This window comes from Lepisosteus platostomus, chromosome 19 (genome assembly GCF_059453375.1).
Source record: "Lepisosteus platostomus isolate fLepPlt1 chromosome 19, fLepPlt1.hap1, whole genome shotgun sequence".
In the NCBI taxonomy this organism is placed as follows: domain Eukaryota; kingdom Metazoa; phylum Chordata; class Actinopteri; order Semionotiformes; family Lepisosteidae; genus Lepisosteus; species Lepisosteus platostomus.
The window spans coordinates 1614950-1631532 of NC_142629.1; the positions used below are offsets into that span (position 1 = coordinate 1614950).

Here is a 16583-nt window from a genome sequence, read left to right on the forward strand (position 1 = left end):
GAAACGGCCTGGGATTTTTGAAAACCAGAGTGTCGAGATCGGCACCTTTACTGCATTAAAGTGTCCCCATCGCTATACTGGGGCATTAGGACCCACACAGATTGAGGATTTTTTTCACTGACATGACACCAGCAGAAGCTTTCCAGCCTCGAAGCGTGTTTGGATCAGTCGCTATTCATGTTCTCACTAGAAAGTGAGGAAACCAAAGCTTTAGTGAGGAAACTGGCAAATGGGTCACGATGTACATCAACGAACTCGGCGTGAAGACAGCGAAAACAAGAAGAGATCTTATCTGCGCGTCCCTGCCTTCCGCCCTTCTTGAAAACCGCGCAGTAATTCTGTGCAGTCGGGTTACCGCAAGGTATGGAGTTTTACCTTTTACGCCAAGCTTTTTTTTTTTTCGCTCGGCTTTCCGCCGTCCTGCTGCAACGCGACACGACTTCAACCAATTCAAGTTCGCCTTTGTAAGTTTGTACAATTCAGTTCACATCTGACGACATCAACTTGTGGCAACGCGTCCCCGGGGAAGAACGTGTACAGAATGCGAAGAGAAAAAGACCCCTCCCGTTATAGGAGGGGCCATTTCAGGAGCTCAGGTTTGCACCGAGCTGCGCGGTCCTCGTATTAAATCGGATGCAACCGCGTTCCGGGGTCATTCCGACTGCCGGGCTTAAGCCGAGAGGTTTAGAGCTGTTACTTTTAATTCTAGTTGGCGGGGTTTTTATCTGCATCAGCTATGGTGACCCTAACAGCAGAGGACAAGAACAACATCAGGCACGTCTGGGGGATGGTGTACAAGGATCCCGAGGGCAACGGGGCGGTGGTCGTGATAAGGTATTCAATTTCAGATCAGTATTTATTTTTTTTTTCCCAAAAAAGTGTTGTTGTTTTTTTGCGCGATGCTATTCTCTCTTTACTCGAGCTGTCTTCTTGAAACTGCGGACAACGTGTCCGTGACTTGGCTGCTAGACCTGACCAGTTTAGCAATAAGAACGTGACCTTCTGATAACGTTCCAGCTTGGGATCAGTCGTTTATAGCGCCTACCAAACCCTGTAGCCTGTAGCACAGAAGCCTGTGCTTCTGGGCAGTTTTGAGCATGTTCCAGCCACCACTTCATTTCTGTGAATCCCGCGGAGCTAGGATTCGCTTAATGGCCCCGGTTGCCCATGCACCCTTTGAAAAGAATGACCCGCAGTTTGAACTGGGCTCGGCCGATGAGTGTGAGTGAGCGAGAGGGCGGTACAGGGCGAGGTTCGTCTTGCCTCGCAGACTGCGAGTATAATCTTAAAATATCGTGGCGTGTGAGCTCTATGACTCAGCTAAAGTAGCAATAAACTCAGCTTGTACTGTTCTGCGCTGTATATGTTGATGAGTGGAATTTCCTTCCGCCTCTGTCTTACTCTGGTGTTTATGCCATAGTCACCCTTTGGGTTCAAAGAGAATCTGTAGCCCATTGCTTAAGCCCTTCGATTAGATGTCTGACTGTGTTGTGTCAGCGCAGACAGAAACATCTGTCGTTGCAGATAGTATGTCCGAGACCAGAACAGTCAACAATGAAGATAAACTGACACAGGTTCCTCTATACCAACTCTGCTGTGTTATTCAACTCTAGACTCTGGGGGGGGCAAAATCCACTTGGTTTTGTTTGTATCCGAAAATGGCATTTGCGTTAGGGGTTGCTGTCTAAATGTCAACAGGCACAAGCCATTATTAGGCACAGTCATCTCTCTTGTATATACAGAACTCTGATGTGCCTGGGACTGTGACTGACATGTTCCCATGCCAATCTGGGGTTACCTGCAAAACTCTGGGTTAGTTCAAGTAGGTACCTGCGTCAGCATGTGAATTCTGCAGAGGAATAAGTAAAGGTTTATTAAATGCTGAAAAGAGTCACACTCGAAGAAGGCTCCACAGCTGGAAAGTTGTGTTTCCTTTCTTCTCTTTTCAGCAGGAATAAACCTTTACCTGTTCCTTTCCAAATTATGGGTTAGTCAGTCTGAGCAAAAACAGCACAAAAAGTCTCAAACAGGTAATTATCTACACACCAGGGGGAACTATATAGTCTCTGTGTGGCCGCTGTTTGTGGTCCAATAAGGGGGGGAGAAAGGTGATATGGCAATCATTTTATGCATGTTTATTTTCTTTGATGGCGATGACAAATGAGATCAGGGGCTGTAAAAAGAGGGCGCTGTGTTTAAAGAAACTTTGTTCTTGTCATCATCAGGCTGTTCACTGATCACCCCGAGACCAAGCAGTACTTCAAAAGGTTCAAGAATCTGGACACTCTTGAGCAGATGCAGACAAACCCAAGGATTAAACTGCACGGGAAGAGGGTCATGAATACCCTCAACCAAGTCATAGACAACCTGGATGACTGGGCTGCTGTGAAAGAGATTCTCACCGCGCTGGCTGAGAGGCACAGAGACGTGCACAAGATACACATCCACAACTTCAAGGTATTCCCCCTCCCAAGACTGAGCTGCCCTTCTGCTCGCTGTTTGAGCTGGAGCACAGACAAGCTAGCACCTGCACAGAGAGGATGTGTAGTACTGGTGTACTGATGCATTCTGAGGCACATCTAAAAAAACACAGCTTTCACAATCCGGTGGCTGCAGAGCAAAAAAGGCTAGGTGTGTTTAATTATCTTTAGTGCTTCACCCACCACAGAGGTGCCTGTTCAATTAAAGCAAGCCTCTATAATGAAATAAACTAAAATTGAAGAAGTTGGTAAATAGTGTCCAGTTTAGCCATGATTTTTTTTAATCCCAAAAAGGCAGATAAAATGGATAAAAGGGTTCATTTCTACAGCAGGAAAGTGGCATCTGTTGTTGACAGTAAGTGTGGATTGTCTTTGTCTTTTAAAACTGTGAAGTCAGTGCATACAAGCGAGGTAGGTCTGAATGCTGAATAGCATGCTCATTAAAGAAATCAACCACTTCCACACAGAAAACACTGATGTGTTTTTCATCTGCACTTTCGAATTCATAAAATGTCTGAGAATGTCTACCTCTGTAATTTCCCTTGATAGGTTAAATCCTGCATGACAGGATGTGGTATTTATGAGTAATTCTATACTGCAGAACGAGGTATTGTAGGGGTCACAGAATAAAAGCCTACAGATCTTTGAACTAGACAAATATTGCCGCAAAGAGGTTGCATGGTTTGTTCTGAGAAACACAGAGCACTTTACAGCCTTTAATAAGCAGCTGAAATCTGGTTTCACTTTTCTGAACTTCAGCTTTAAGCCAATACAAAGACCTCAACTGTTTTGTAACTTGTAAAACTCACTTCATTTGCCCTGGATCCTTTTGAACTTTTGTACACCCCTGAATGTACAGCTCATTGCTTGAATTGAATTAACCTTTCTTGCCCCTGAGGGGATTTGTGTTGCACATCAACAGCTCGAAACATATATGTATATATGACAGTAATGCAATACAGCAACAGTACAATACCGTAGTACAAAACAACATTTAACATTTGCTTTGTTTCGTGGTGAGCAGCAGCTCTTTGTTGCACAGGGAAACAGAAAGCACAGGTCTGCTTGGTAATTATATTGGAAAACAGGGCAACCTAATGGCTGGGAGGCACCATGTAAATACGTCCTATCTGAATAAAATTTGTGACTGTCCTTTTGTAATGATGCAATTGACTGGTTTTGACCTCACCTTCTCTGTGTGCAGTGTCCCACTGTTGTTTTTGGCTCAGGAATACTGACGAATTGCTCCTGTTTGATTTTTCTGACAGCTGCTGTTTGACGTGATCATTAAGGTCTACGGGGAGGCCCTGGGCCCTGCCTTCACTGATGCGGCCTATGAATCGTGGAGTAAAGTCTTTCAGCTGCTGTACAGCTTCCTGCAGTCGGTCTACACGAGCCGCACGGAGCCGTGACCTCCCCTCGTGCTCAAGAGGACTGCGGGACCTGCACCTGCACAGTGTTTTTTCAGAATTTCTACTTCAATAGTCTGAGGCTTGCAGGACACCCGTGCCGCTCAAAGCATCTGCAGATGTGAATTTGCTCCCGTGTCTTGGAAAAGGTGTATCCCCGCCCTGGTCCTGGAGATCCACAGGGTCTTATACCAACCAGTCTTCCGGTTTTCTAATGGGCAATTCCTGAAATAGTTTCCCGCACTCAGGGCCTGGCGTCACAGCCCGAGCTCACCCAAGTGCACCCAAGATGCGCTGGGCGCTGTCGGTACCCCACAACATGCATGGCACAACACTGATGCTATCGGCTGACTGCTGCAAACAAACTGTTTGGGCAGCTGTGGCAATAGCAAAGCCAGGAGGTGTCAAAATCCCCGTAATAAAGGGGCTGTCCTGTTGTGTGCCCCCCATTTAGGGCTTTTCAAGACCGCAGCCATTCTCTATGGAAGGATTAGATATGCTAAGATCTGTAGAAGAGTGAAACTTGTTATCGTAATCGACTGGGCTATTTCAGGAGTTTCCTATTGGAATCACGATTGCCCTAATGAGACCAGAGTGCCCAGTCTGAGACCGGATACGCTGATGGTCTTTAGCGGCTGGCTGGAGAGACTGGTAGATCCAGAAGGACCGCGACTGTCCAGGACTGGGATTGGGTCCTCTTATACAGGATCATGCCCTACAATTAAACAGTCCTAACATGGGACAGACCCCTTTAAAAGAATGGAATAAAGGCAAGCATTCTCCATTCAATACCGCAAGAAAGGACACAGCCTTTTTATATACTCCCATGATCAAAGATGCTGTGTTTTTTAAATCCTACGATGGGTAAAAAGTCCCATCACTTTCTTATGAGCAGATTCTTTCACTGGGGACAACGACACCCGAGACCGGAGCGCTTGGTGAAGGTTTGGAATATTTGGTGAGACGGGTTTGGCTCGGTCACTGGGGGGCAGACTCGAACCCCCTTCAGACTGAGTGACCCAGGGGGCAGCTGCCAGGTGGAGATGGGTTCTTAGAGGGGCTCACTAGTAACTTCTGTTACGGTGGTGATCAGATACAGCTGTGTGAGATTGATATGTCATTGTTATCCCTCCCAAACCTCAGTTCATAACCTCCATTAATCACACGTGTGGATAACTTGACCTGGACAAGTTAACACTGGACTTGGCGAAGCTGCTTGAAAACTGTCATCAGAATGAAATGGGATTGCTTGTATTTTTTCTTCCAGATCTTTTCACAATTGGAATTTAGATTTGCCTGTCTCCAGCCCCACCCTCTTCATGTGTGTGAACGCTTTACTGCTTAGACTCAAGGACAGCCTTAAGAACGCGGCCATACTATCAGTATTGATAGAAATCAGCAAAAACAGAGGAAGTGGACTCCAAACCGCATGATCTACCCACATCTCTTGTACTGCTCATCACTCATCACAAAAGATTCATGCAACATTAACACAAATCTATGTTGATAGAATACAACCCAAGCAAATGCAACACAAATAACACCAATTAAACCATGAAATCTGATCCCAGGTTAGACTGATAGATGTGGCGCGCAGTACTTAATGGTACCCGTGTCAGTTTTGGGAGTAAACACTCTAGTGTCATCTTCTGGACGAATGTGGTATTGCACGTCAGTGTCTTATTACCCTCCTGCCTCTGGAGTTTTGGTTAGATCTTAACGTTCTTATTCAAATGGATCCATGCAATCCATGCGATTAACAGTGGTGGTCATTTGGTTCTTTTATCTGTCCTTTTACCATAAGAACCTTTCGAAAGCGTGGTGGGGCAGCTGGTTCCAGACTCCCACATCAGGCTTTTGTAAATAAGTTCCTTCTGTTCTCATTTTCCGCGACTTTCCACTATTGTTCTCTGGTTCTCTTCACCTGTTGATTCCATAAAAGTCCACAGGGTTGACTTAGAGCGTTTTTTATGTCTTTAAGCCAGTCAATCTGTAGTCTTAAAAAGACTCGGTTCTTCTAGCCTGTCACTCTACGACACTCATTGGAGTCTGGGGACATATCTACAGTAGTTGCTGTTGATCTATGGTTTTTGTAGCTTGGTGAAAAAGCAGGTATGCAGTATTCCAAATAAGGGTTTCCTTGCACACTGGGCAACTTTAATTTTTAATGTAGCATCTTTTGATTTGAATGCTACACTTCTAACTATATATCCCAATGTTTTGCTTTGCTTTGACACATGAGTAGTAATATGCTGTAATATGAGTAGACCTGTAATAAAACCCCCGAATGTGCATGGAAATCTGAATGTAATTAACCTGTAGTGTCACTGGGATGTTACAAAATCTAAAAAGGAAAAATCAAGCATTTATTTGTATATACTTGTAAGATTTGAAGTCTCCCAACAATGTATAGTGTGCCTTTGGCTCTGTTTTGGCTCTGCTTTGTCCCAGGGGCTGAAACATATTTTTCAAAGACACGCTTATAGTTCTGAGTCGGACTCCAGTGAATATCTTTGATCACATCACATTAAAACGTGCCCCAGGCTGCCCGTTTCATTGTGCTTTCACACACTTCTCTTGGCAGTTCAACTGACTCATGCACTGCCTAACCAACACAAACCGGGCCGACACAATCCCTCCTCACGGTGGTTCATAAACTGGACAGAACACAGCGTATCCAAACAGTTACTCCTTCATTCCACCCTCTGTGTGGAAGCGAGAGGACTAATGCACTCTGCTTTTTGTAACCTGTGGACCAATTAAGCTTATCAATGTTGAAGTAAACAGAACAGTTATTTTAAGCTCGGCTTCTCCAAAAGTGTTTGGTGATTAATTGCATTAATGACATATTTTCACCTGAAAAACAAAAGTCACACTTTTGCTATACAGTATGGTGCACTTTGAGCCACCTGTTCTCAGCATAGCGTTTGTTACTGTTTTTTACGCTTGTGCTGCGGTTATAAACTCATACTTCAGCCTTTAGAGAGACGTGATGAAACCATCCTCTGCTGCAGAGCTTATTTCAGGGATTGTTTGAAACCCAAGTAAGAGGAGCCTACAGATCTCGAAGACAGGAGTTGTCTGAAGGAAACAGACTACACGGCGAACTGATTTACTCTTTAAAGCTGGGGCACCCCAGAGTGGGCTGTAACAGTACCTGGATTGGGTCTCTCCAGGAGCAGAACCGGTAACCCCACCACGACGTAGCCGATTCCTCCATACAGCACTTTACCCAGTGTGTGCAGCATTGCTGTGTTCAGACACCTGAGAGTTACATTTTAATCCATAATCCCTCGGCCTGATGTTGCTGCCAGGCTCGATGTTTGAACACGTCTGTTCTTAACACTGCGGCAATACGTTTGAGGTTTACTTAGCAGGTCAGGGCAATACGTAAGCAGCTGGATTTTAATTCACTGCCCTAAAAAGACTTAGGAATGGTTACGAACCAGAGGAGCCATTAAGCAGATCTGGGCTCTTTGGTACTTAGAAGTTAATTGATCCAGGGATCTCATCCTGCTGCTCCTTGAAAGAAACCAGGGCATCATCTTCAACAACATGACTGGCTAGCCTGTTCCCTGTCCCAGGCGTGTGTTTACAGTGCATGACCAAAAATTGACGCTGTTGTCCACGAATGGACTGATTTCAGAAGCTGATCACCTGACTTGAGAAACCCCGTAAGACGCTTCTTAATTAGAAGGGCAGGATAGGAACAGCAAGCAATGGACTTCGAATAAGAGCAGATTTTTCAATCGGTCCCCATGAATCCACTTGAAAGAACAAAATCACTCGGGAGAGAGCGTGCTGAATAAGAAAGCACTTTATTTCATGGCGGCTGGATCAAGCCGGGCGCGCGGGGGCGCGCGCACTCAGTGGTACTGCATGCTGAGGGCGGAGATGGACACGGCCAGCAGCTTCTGCCAGGCTGCCTGCACGGCCGGCGTGAACTCGGCGCCGAACTGCCCGGCCAGGACGATCACCAGGGTCTCGCCCAGGAGCTGGAAGACAAGAACAGGGGAGAGAGCGCAGGTGAGCCGACTGCTGAGGGCCCGTTCTCGCCGTAGGAAGCACGTTTAAAATGCGCGACAATGGCTCGGGAAGTTTAGCGAGGCCTGCGGGTGTCCTCAGGCGGAGGGCACTGCAGCACAGCGGCCGCCAGGCCCGGCTCTTCGCTGCGTGACTCTCGGTGTGAGGCGGTTTAAAGGTACCGGGCGGGTGGCCCCGGCGTGCGATCTGGTGCCGCACCGTCCGAGCAGCTGCTCTGACCCATATTCAGACCAGGATCGCTGCCCGTCCCGAAACCCCTGTAGCTGATCTTCTCATTGCTATTGTCGTGTCGGGGGTTCTGTGTCAAATTAGTAGTTAGGAAAAGTCCCCAAAAAGAAAGCTTGTTTTTACTTTAGTCTCCCAAAGTGTTCTTTTCCATCTGCTTAGCAGATGGCATGGCTGTGTCTCAGTTTATATATATATATGTTGAAGTAGTGCAGGTGGTCAACTGCATCAGCATGTGTAAGCTGCAAAGGAACAAGTCATAGGTTTATTCCTGCTGAAAAGAGAAGAAAAGAAAACACAACGTTTCGGCTGTGGAGCCTTCACACCCGAAGAAGGCTCCACAGCCGAAACGTGTTTTCTTTTCTTCTCTTTTCAGCATGGAACAAACCTATGACTTGTTCCTATATACACATGCTGTGCGTTTCTCGGGCTATGTGCTTCATTCTGGCGGACACTGGCCAGCGGCGTTTGCAGCACGTACCCGGAAGTTCTCGGGGTCCACGTGCAGCTTCTCGGAGTGCAGCTCGCTCAGTTTGGAGAAGGTGGCCTTGATGTTGTCCATGTTCTTCACGGCGTCGCCCAGCGCGGTCAGCACGGTCTTGCCGTGATGCCTGACCTTGGGGTTGCCCAGGATAGCGGCGGCGCTGGACAGGTTTCCGAAAGAGCTGAAGTACCGCTGGGTCCAGGGGTACACGATCAGGAGCCTGCGGAAGCAACGAGAGGCACAATCTCAACGCCTGTACCGAGGCACGGCTGCCACCACACCCTATCCCAGCCCCCTAAAGGGAGGGTCGCTGCTTTAAAGTCGTCAATCACGTCTAGTAAACGCGTAGACCTAGATTTATACGTTCAAAGGCATTCACCTAGGCTGAAGACTTACAGGTTAATAAGTAGGACATTTCCTTAAGCGTCTCAATTAAAAACAAAACAAAAACGACGTAACACTCAGTGCAAGTTGTTGATGACCTCGTTGATTTTCAAACGCACTTACACTACGCCTTTACGACGCTTCACCGACTTGCTAAAGCAAAAGGAATTATTTATCCGGTGTCCCGTGCAGCTCGAGGCGGAATCGCACCGTACCTGACCAGGGCCTGGTGGCCGGCGGACTCCACGTCCACCTTGCCCCAGATGGAGGTGATGGCTTTGCGCTCTTCGTCTGACCAGTGGACCATTCTGACGGGTTTCGGAGCGTTGGCGGGTAGTTGGCGGGTAGCTGGGTGGCTGAGACGAGCTGTGCGAGCAGTTCGGTGTTCAGTGCCACTCGGCGGTGCCGGTGGGGTTTTTAAGTCCGGGGAGAGAACTCCCCCCTTCCCGGGCAGCCAACCGGCTGGCAGGGGGGCGTTCGCGCTCGGAGGCCCAGAGGAGAGACAGAGATCGTGACGCGGTGATAGTGGCTCCACACCGCCCTCCTCTCAAACCGGCGGCGTGTTTCTCAGAGTTTCCAAACCCGCAGACGTGAAATCAAGCTGCGGCTCACACCCGCCCGGTATTGATCCAGGACACGGCGGCACACGTCGGAGTCGGGAAGCTGCGGCTTCTGGGCAGCCAAAGACCCGACCCCACGCTGCACCTGTCCGAGACGCAGCACGCGTGTTACATACACAGCGCTATCCACTCGCGAGCGTGGGGTGAAGTGTCCCCCGGTGTCTTAATGCCAAAACAAGAACAAATACATCTGCTGGAAAACGTACGGTACTCACCGCTCATGGTGTGCCGTTATTTTGCCTTCCCTATGCCTGTCTATAGGTATTAAAGAATTCTAGAGGTTTGTAGAATTCGTATACATTTAATAATAGTTTGTACTATTGTTATATTTATTGTGATACTACTACTGCATATTATTATTATTATTATTATTATTATCATTATTATTAGTTGTAACAGTATTATCATTGTTAGTATAATAACAACAACAATCATAATAATAATAATAATAATAATAATAATAACAACAATAATTACAATAATAACAATAATAACAATAATAATAATTATAATAATAATAATAATAATAATAATAATAATAATAATAATAATAATAATAGATATGGGGCACTAATCCTATGTTTTCCACATACTTTTACACTCGACAGAGCTTTTTTTTAATCTGCGCTGGTGTAGTATTTGTGCCCGAAGCGGGATACAATCTTTAAAAAATCAATGTTTTGTATTCACTCCCTTTTTTAATTGGAGCGATGCCAGCTTTCAGAAAGGAAATCGTGCTCCTTCGGGCGTTCCCTTGTGCACTGAAGTCATCCATCTCTCCAGCGGGCGTGAAAACCACGAAATGCTCTGACCATCAAATCAAAGAATCGGCTCCCGACGTGTTTAACGGGGAAATGTACTGAATTGTTCAGTTTTATGTTCGGAAATTGATTTTAATCTTGGGGGCCGTTTACTCTTTAATTACTTGTTTATTTACTAGGATTAATTCAGCCGCATCAAAACTGTATCACTGAATAACCGAGCACAAGGGAACGGGTGGCTTTCTTGATCCACTCTGCCGTTTCGCTCAACGAGTATTATAAAGTGTGGTCCTTTGCAGACGGCGGATTTCTAAGCAGAGGATCAGGAAAACACTTTAATCCACATTGTAAATAATGTCTTGAAAAGACACTTGACAAGTCTTGTTTTAGTGTGTTTTTTTTTCATAGGCTTTTCTCTTCTTCTAAATAAGGTGAATGTTTTTTAAACCAGCGTATAAAAGAACCGCTTGCGGTGTTCCGTGCAATAGTGGAAATGTTTTATTTTGCGTCTGAGTTTAATTTGGAGTCGAAAGAAAGCGGGATTCAGTTGTTGGGGTGGAATGCCTCGGCCGAGCAGGTGCGGTCTGATACGGGGCGAGAGACACAGGGCCTCCCGCGTCTTGCGGGACAGATAAGTGAGCCAGGCTCGCTCTGATAACACGCGTCCGTGGGCGAGGACGTCTGGACAGATACAGCCCCTGCGGCTGCATGACCCAAATTGTGCCCTGAAAGAGTGCAGGCCTGATTATAAAAAAATACGAAAACTTATTAAAAACCGAAGTTGTTATTTTTTCCTCAGGTCCAAAATTCCCATATAACCGTGTAATTGAGCAAATTATACATATATTTCAGCCTTGATCCCCCCGTTGTTTAATATACTTCACATAGAGAAAAGTAACTTTAAAACGTCAGTTTGTGTATATGCAGGTATACCCATATTTATAATGTCTTGGACAAGATAGTAGTTGTCACACAGTGCATGCAAAAGGCCAACATTTAAAAAAGAAACCCCGACAAATCCATGCGGTGGTTATTATGGTTACTGATATTAAAGGTCTGTATTAAATCGGTATTTCATCTATAGGCGTTTAATCATGTCTGAGGAGTCAACTGGAAGCGATGTGCCACGCGGATCCGGCGCGAGGCTGGCACGGCTGCGGCGGAGCGAGCCGCACCCACGGAGTTCCCACGCGAGCCGTGGCAGAGGCGCAAGCACGGTCCTCAAGACCTGCAACCATTCCGGACTCTCAAACATTTCAATCAACCGCTCCGACCACTCATTGAGCAATGCGTCCAGAAACGTCTGTTGCAATTAAAACTCGTTTTGATATTGTTGTTATTAGCAGCATTATAATCATTTCATTTCAGTCCGACTGAAACGTTTCTTGCCTGCTCATTATGAAAGACAATCCTTGTCTGAGCCATTACTGTGCGTTCTAATTTTTTATTCATGCTTTGAATCAGTCTAATTGACAAATTTAATGAATTGAATGAAGCAATGACGTATGAACATCCGACGAGAAAGCAGGGGTGCCAATTTGATGTCTAATAACCAGTACGTATTAATTTTGCCGCGAAGCGTTATTAAAAAATGAAAATGCTCGTACCTCCCTATTTTTAGCTTTTAATTGTGTCTATATAGATCAATAAATGCGATTCGAAATGTACATTCGTTGATGAAATGTGAAATGTCGTGGACACTAAAAACAGCAGAGCAAGACACAAAGTGTAGAAGAAAAACCCTCACTAACTAGAATAGAAACCAAGACAATAAAACAGCTTATTAAAGAGCCAACTGCGTCCGAACAGTGAGTTGATATTGTGTCCCATTTACCCTGAAACGTACATAAGCAAATAGTCGTTCACCTCGTTAACGTTAATCATTAAAATATTATTTTACTTTCTGAAATGTAGTCATATTTCTATGTTAACTTTTTGTTCGTAATAACCAAACTAATGCAGACTTGAATAAGTTTATATATCTCTCTATTCACCCCCAACCCCCTATCTCTGCTGGCCGATTCTAAAAAAGTGCAATCGTTACAAAAAAAATAAAATGCAAAAGTTCTACTCTTATTTTACTTGCAAAAGTTTCTTCGGTAAAAAAAAAAACGATAAAAAAGAAAAGCCTTCACGCAGAGAAACGGAGAGCAAATTATGATCAAATTGTTTTTAAAATTCTTCTTTCAACTTTAAGATCTTTTCTTAAAGTCCATATGTAGACTGTAGATGCATCGTCCTTTAAATAATTTTAAAATATTTTTATTTTGTTTTAATTTCCTGTTTATATTCCTGTTTTAATATTTTCCAGGAAGCACTACCTAATATAAAGCGGTATAAAATGCAGCAACAGGATCAAATCCTGGAATACATATTTCCCGGCTGTGGTATTAAGTACAAGGAAACGTAGTTTTAGAACCTGACACTGTGGTTTTCAGGGGGGGAAACTCGTTTTATTGAATAAAACATTTATTGTTTCAGGACGTGTCATCTAAAACTATGCCAGGATGCTGATATATAGTAAATGAAATAGCACTTTCAATATTCCAGTTTCAGTGCTCAAAATATAGAATATATATATGGTATTATTTAAAACAATAATGAGAAATTGAGTAAAATACGCATATTTCATGCTGTGTATCAAGTGAGATCATTGAAAATGTTTCGGGTCTTAATGGGTGCCTTGTAATTTACCCATTTGTGTGAGCATTTCATGAATGCATTGTCAAACGTCAGCGTTATAAAAATAAGTTTATATTTTAATTCTAACACTGTCTTTCTGGCTTAGAATTAAAAGTGTTGCATCTTGTATTGTTCTATATAATATATATCAACACTCTGCAGCCTGTTGTACGAAATTCAGAATTTGATACCACTCCACAGCATATTTTAAATGTAGTTTACAGACCAGAAACTGTAATAATTGTAATAATTTTCCAGAATCGAACTATGATACTTTCAAATCAGTAGGACACATTTCACAACACCATCCCTGCCTTTAAAGCCCAGCTTGCCTTTGAGATCCGAATACAGCCAAAAGTGGCGATTCTCATCTCAGCATATGACGTTTTTATAATTATTTACCGCATTTTACAAGTAAATAGAGCGGCGATCGTCGTAGAGCAAATACAGCACATCATTCAGCGGTAAAACTCTGTGGAAACGCAAATGTGACCCACAGCCCACAGCCCACGCCCACGCCCACGCACACGCCTCGTCTGGTCAGCCGCAGCCCTGAAATTCTGAAGGAGCTCAGCGGTGAGGGACCGTCTGGAAACGGGGTTCGAGGAATTAATCAGGAGGGTGAGAAGTGGAGTGACCAGCAGCTCGTCTTGTTTTATAATGAGCAAATAGTGGGGATCTAGAAAAGACCCACCGGTTCACAGCTTAGTTTAAAGGGACAAGGAGACCGAGCTCTACCGGGCAGAGTTAGAGCCGAGCGAGAGCTCGTTCGCCTTGGTCATGGGGCTCGTTGGAGCTTTTATTTCTTAAGGTGGCTCCGGCGGATGTGCTGGTCCGGTATAATGTTTTCTGTTGGACTGTTAAAATAGCTGTGTTTGCATTGCTGTACCAAGAGCGCGGCACCTCCACTCAATTCAATTCAAGACGCTTTGTTGGCATGGCCGATGAGTACAGTACAGTGTTGCCAAAGCAAAACACATACAATTAACATGAATAAAAATCTACAGACATTTACAATACAGGCACATCATAATACAGTTACATGCAAACATATGGGGCACTATTGAGAGACAGGCTCACTGCTCCTCAGGCTGGGACAGGAGATCACATACTGGCTGCCAGTTCAGCTGAGTTCCCTCCGCCCTCTCCCAGTAGGAGTGGGAGGCGGTGTGATTCTGGCAGGTGTGGGAATTCTGGGATTGGATTTCACTGCTTCTTGCTTCAGACAGCATTGGTTAGGCTATTCACAAGTATCGCTATTCGGATCGATTGGCAACCAAAGCAGGGAATGGCTTTTCTTACAAGGTTGCCTTGGGACAGAAGATGATTATAAGGTGCTCTGAAACTGAGCTAAACAAGTGTATTGATACATTGATAACTAAGCCTATTCATATTACTACTAACGTAGCGTATGGCGTTTATTAAAACGTTTGTTTCAAAGTGTCAGTTCTCAAGTCTAGCTCAGGTGGTCCGGGTTTGCTATTCTCATTTGCGCTCTAGACAGCTCTCGACTGTGTAGTGTTTAATCAGTACACCCAGGCGCTACAGAATTCCGCTGGAGATCCCTGGACATAACATCGGAATTTAGGACAATCTGCTCTGTCGCTAGGAACTGTTTCTTGCTTTTAATGAATTTGTATATTAATAGCGCTTTTTCATTCTAAAAAAAAAAATCTCAAAGCACCAAAAATCTAACTGGGGGTCCACTCCATTCACCCATGAGCTGCAGCCCCACCTGGGAGACACAGGGCCATTCTGCACAGCAGGTTACATGCGGGAGGGAGAAAGAGGTTGGGTTAAAGGGGAATTTTAAGAGGTCCTTGCTGTGCAAGCACCGAGTCCCGAGGGAGGGCTCACACCCCAACTCTATAGAGCAACGTCCTGGGCTGTTTTTAATGACCACGTAGGCACGACTCGAGAACCATGTGTCGGTGGACCGCTCTTATAACAAGTCAAGGGCTGCGATATAAATTATGCTGTTAAAATTTGCAATCGCAGTAGTGAAACATTTAAAAATGTTTTTTCCCCCCACGTTTAAAAGTATTTAAAGTTAGAAGCCCTTAATTGTTTAATTTGACCATGTAAAAGACGAAAGACAACAAAGCTTCGGTTGAAACGGTAAATGTTTATTATTACAATAGTTGAAAAGTTCTGACACACGCTCTCTCTCCATCGCTGAAACACGACAGTGTGGGACTGTATTTACGAATAACCGCGTATGCACGCCGTTGCTCTGAGGCGGTGAGTAGTGGGCAGCAGCCCGGCGAGCCGGAGAGCCGGGGCGGTCAGTCCAGGGGCGGGTCAGTAGTACTGGCGGCTCAGGGCGGAGCTGACCACGGACAGCAGCTTCTGCCACGCAGCCTGCAGCTCGGGGGTGAATTCAGCGCCGAGCTCCGCGGCCAGGACAATGATCAGAGTCTCTCCCAGCATCTGTCCATCGAGGGAAAAGAAAGAGACAGTTATTTCCTGGGCCACCGCGCTCTGCGCCTGTTAACACGTTTATCCTCATCAGGATCACTTTGCGAGCGGGATGCGGTCTATTTCTCAAAACCTTAAAAGTTACCATATTTCAATGAATATATATATATTTAAGAACTGTTTGTAGCCATAAATCATTTTGTAGCTATTGAGCGAGACACAGGAGGGTCACCCACCCGGAAGTTGCCGGGGTCCACGTGCAGCTTCTCGGAGTGCAGCTCGCTCAGTTTGGAGAAGGTGGCCTTGATGTTGTCCATGTTCTTCACGGCCTGGCCCAGCGCGGTCAGCACGGTCTTGCCGTGATGCTTGACCTTGGGGTTGCCCAGGATAGCGGCGGCGCTGGACAGGTTTCCGAAAGAGCTGAAGTACCGCTGGGTCCAGGGGTACACGATCAGGAGCCTGCGGAAGCAAAGCGCGTGAACACGATTGAGCAGAAACGAGGAGGTTTCCCAGTGTCCCGAGACACAGGAGACCGATTCTTATTCGCTTGACTACGGTGCACAGAGATTAACGGGAAAACGTGAACCAAATGCCTTTAGGGCCCTGTACGATAGCATTTGCGTAGAACTGAGTAAAATTTTCAGACAAACTCGGTTTAGAGCGGAACACCCTTGCGATTCTAACGTTTAGACCGAGGCCTTGAGTCGTGGCTCATCCCTCGCCATGAGCTACGAGGGATATTCAGTATCTGTAGCGCAACGCGTGTTTCTAGCACAGGGGTGTATTTTGGAAAGCGTGCGATGAAGGCGCGGTGTAGCATACCTTGCGAGAGCCTGGCTGCCGACTGACTCCAGGCTGATTTTCTCCCAGACGGAGGTGATGGCCTGACGTTCCGCTGCTGTCCAGTGCACCATGGTGAAGGCTGTGGAGAGTGTTTTTTGAGATCGCTGGGGGGGCTACTTGAGGCGCTGGAGGCTTCGACTGCGATGTCCACCGCCGGCACCCGCGGGGCTTATAAGGACAAAGTGACCGCAGGACTCCACCTCCAGCTGCGGCCGACAAGCTGGTAATTGGTC

The 16583-nt window shown here is 45.6% G+C and overlaps 3 protein-coding genes across 3 annotated transcripts; 1 reads left to right on the forward strand and 2 right to left on the reverse strand.

The window, feature by feature from the left end:
- Positions 1 to 529: 529 nt before the first annotated feature.
- LOC148644818 (cytoglobin-2-like) lies at positions 530 to 6436 on the forward strand. The gene is made up of 3 exons (XM_088612260.1): positions 530 to 834; positions 2226 to 2457; positions 3749 to 6436. The coding sequence occupies exons 1-3, from the start codon at positions 737 to 739 to the stop codon at positions 3890 to 3892; spliced, it is 474 nt and encodes a 157-aa protein (XP_088468386.1). The 5' UTR covers positions 530 to 736; the 3' UTR covers positions 3893 to 6436.
- A 1252-nt stretch (positions 6437 to 7688) lies between these two features.
- LOC148644819 (hemoglobin subunit epsilon-like) lies at positions 7689 to 9420 on the reverse strand. Its single transcript, XM_088612263.1, has 3 exons — positions 9242 to 9420; positions 8640 to 8862; positions 7689 to 7884 (listed from the first exon to the last, which is right to left on the reverse strand). Exons 1-3 carry the CDS (start codon positions 9331 to 9333, stop codon positions 7756 to 7758), a joined length of 444 nt encoding a protein of 147 aa, XP_088468389.1. The 5' UTR covers positions 9334 to 9420; the 3' UTR covers positions 7689 to 7755.
- Positions 9421 to 15194: 5774 nt separating this feature from the next.
- LOC148644820 (hemoglobin subunit epsilon-like) lies at positions 15195 to 16511 on the reverse strand. Its single transcript, XM_088612264.1, has 3 exons — positions 16330 to 16511; positions 15744 to 15966; positions 15195 to 15519 (listed from the first exon to the last, which is right to left on the reverse strand). The coding sequence occupies exons 1-3, from the start codon at positions 16419 to 16421 to the stop codon at positions 15391 to 15393; spliced, it is 444 nt and encodes a 147-aa protein (XP_088468390.1). The 5' UTR covers positions 16422 to 16511; the 3' UTR covers positions 15195 to 15390.
- Between the last annotated feature and the right edge of the window lie 72 nt (positions 16512 to 16583).

Excerpts from the sequence above, each read along its gene's own strand:
- LOC148644818 (XM_088612260.1), top strand. The coding sequence starts at position 737 with ATGGTGACCCTAACAGCAGAGGACAAGAACAACATCAGGCACGTCTGG. Across the intron at positions 835-2,225 it reads GGGGCGGTGGTCGTGATAAG|GCTGTTCACTGATCACCCCG; the intron begins GTATTCAATTTC and ends TGTCATCATCAG. Across the intron at positions 2,458-3,748 it reads TACACATCCACAACTTCAAG|CTGCTGTTTGACGTGATCAT; the intron begins GTATTCCCCCTC and ends TTTTTCTGACAG.
- LOC148644819 (XM_088612263.1), bottom strand. The coding sequence starts at position 9,333 with ATGGTCCACTGGTCAGACGAAGAGCGCAAAGCCATCACCTCCATCTGG. Across the intron at positions 8,863-9,241 it reads GGCCACCAGGCCCTGGTCAG|GCTCCTGATCGTGTACCCCT; the intron begins GTACGGTGCGAT and ends TTGCTTCCGCAG. Across the intron at positions 7,885-8,639 it reads TGGACCCCGAGAACTTCCGG|CTCCTGGGCGAGACCCTGGT; the intron begins GTACGTGCTGCA and ends CTTGTCTTCCAG.
- LOC148644820 (XM_088612264.1), bottom strand. The coding sequence starts at position 16,421 with ATGGTGCACTGGACAGCAGCGGAACGTCAGGCCATCACCTCCGTCTGG. Across the intron at positions 15,967-16,329 it reads GGCAGCCAGGCTCTCGCAAG|GCTCCTGATCGTGTACCCCT; the intron begins GTATGCTACACC and ends TTGCTTCCGCAG. Across the intron at positions 15,520-15,743 it reads TGGACCCCGGCAACTTCCGG|ATGCTGGGAGAGACTCTGAT; the intron begins GTGGGTGACCCT and ends CTCGATGGACAG.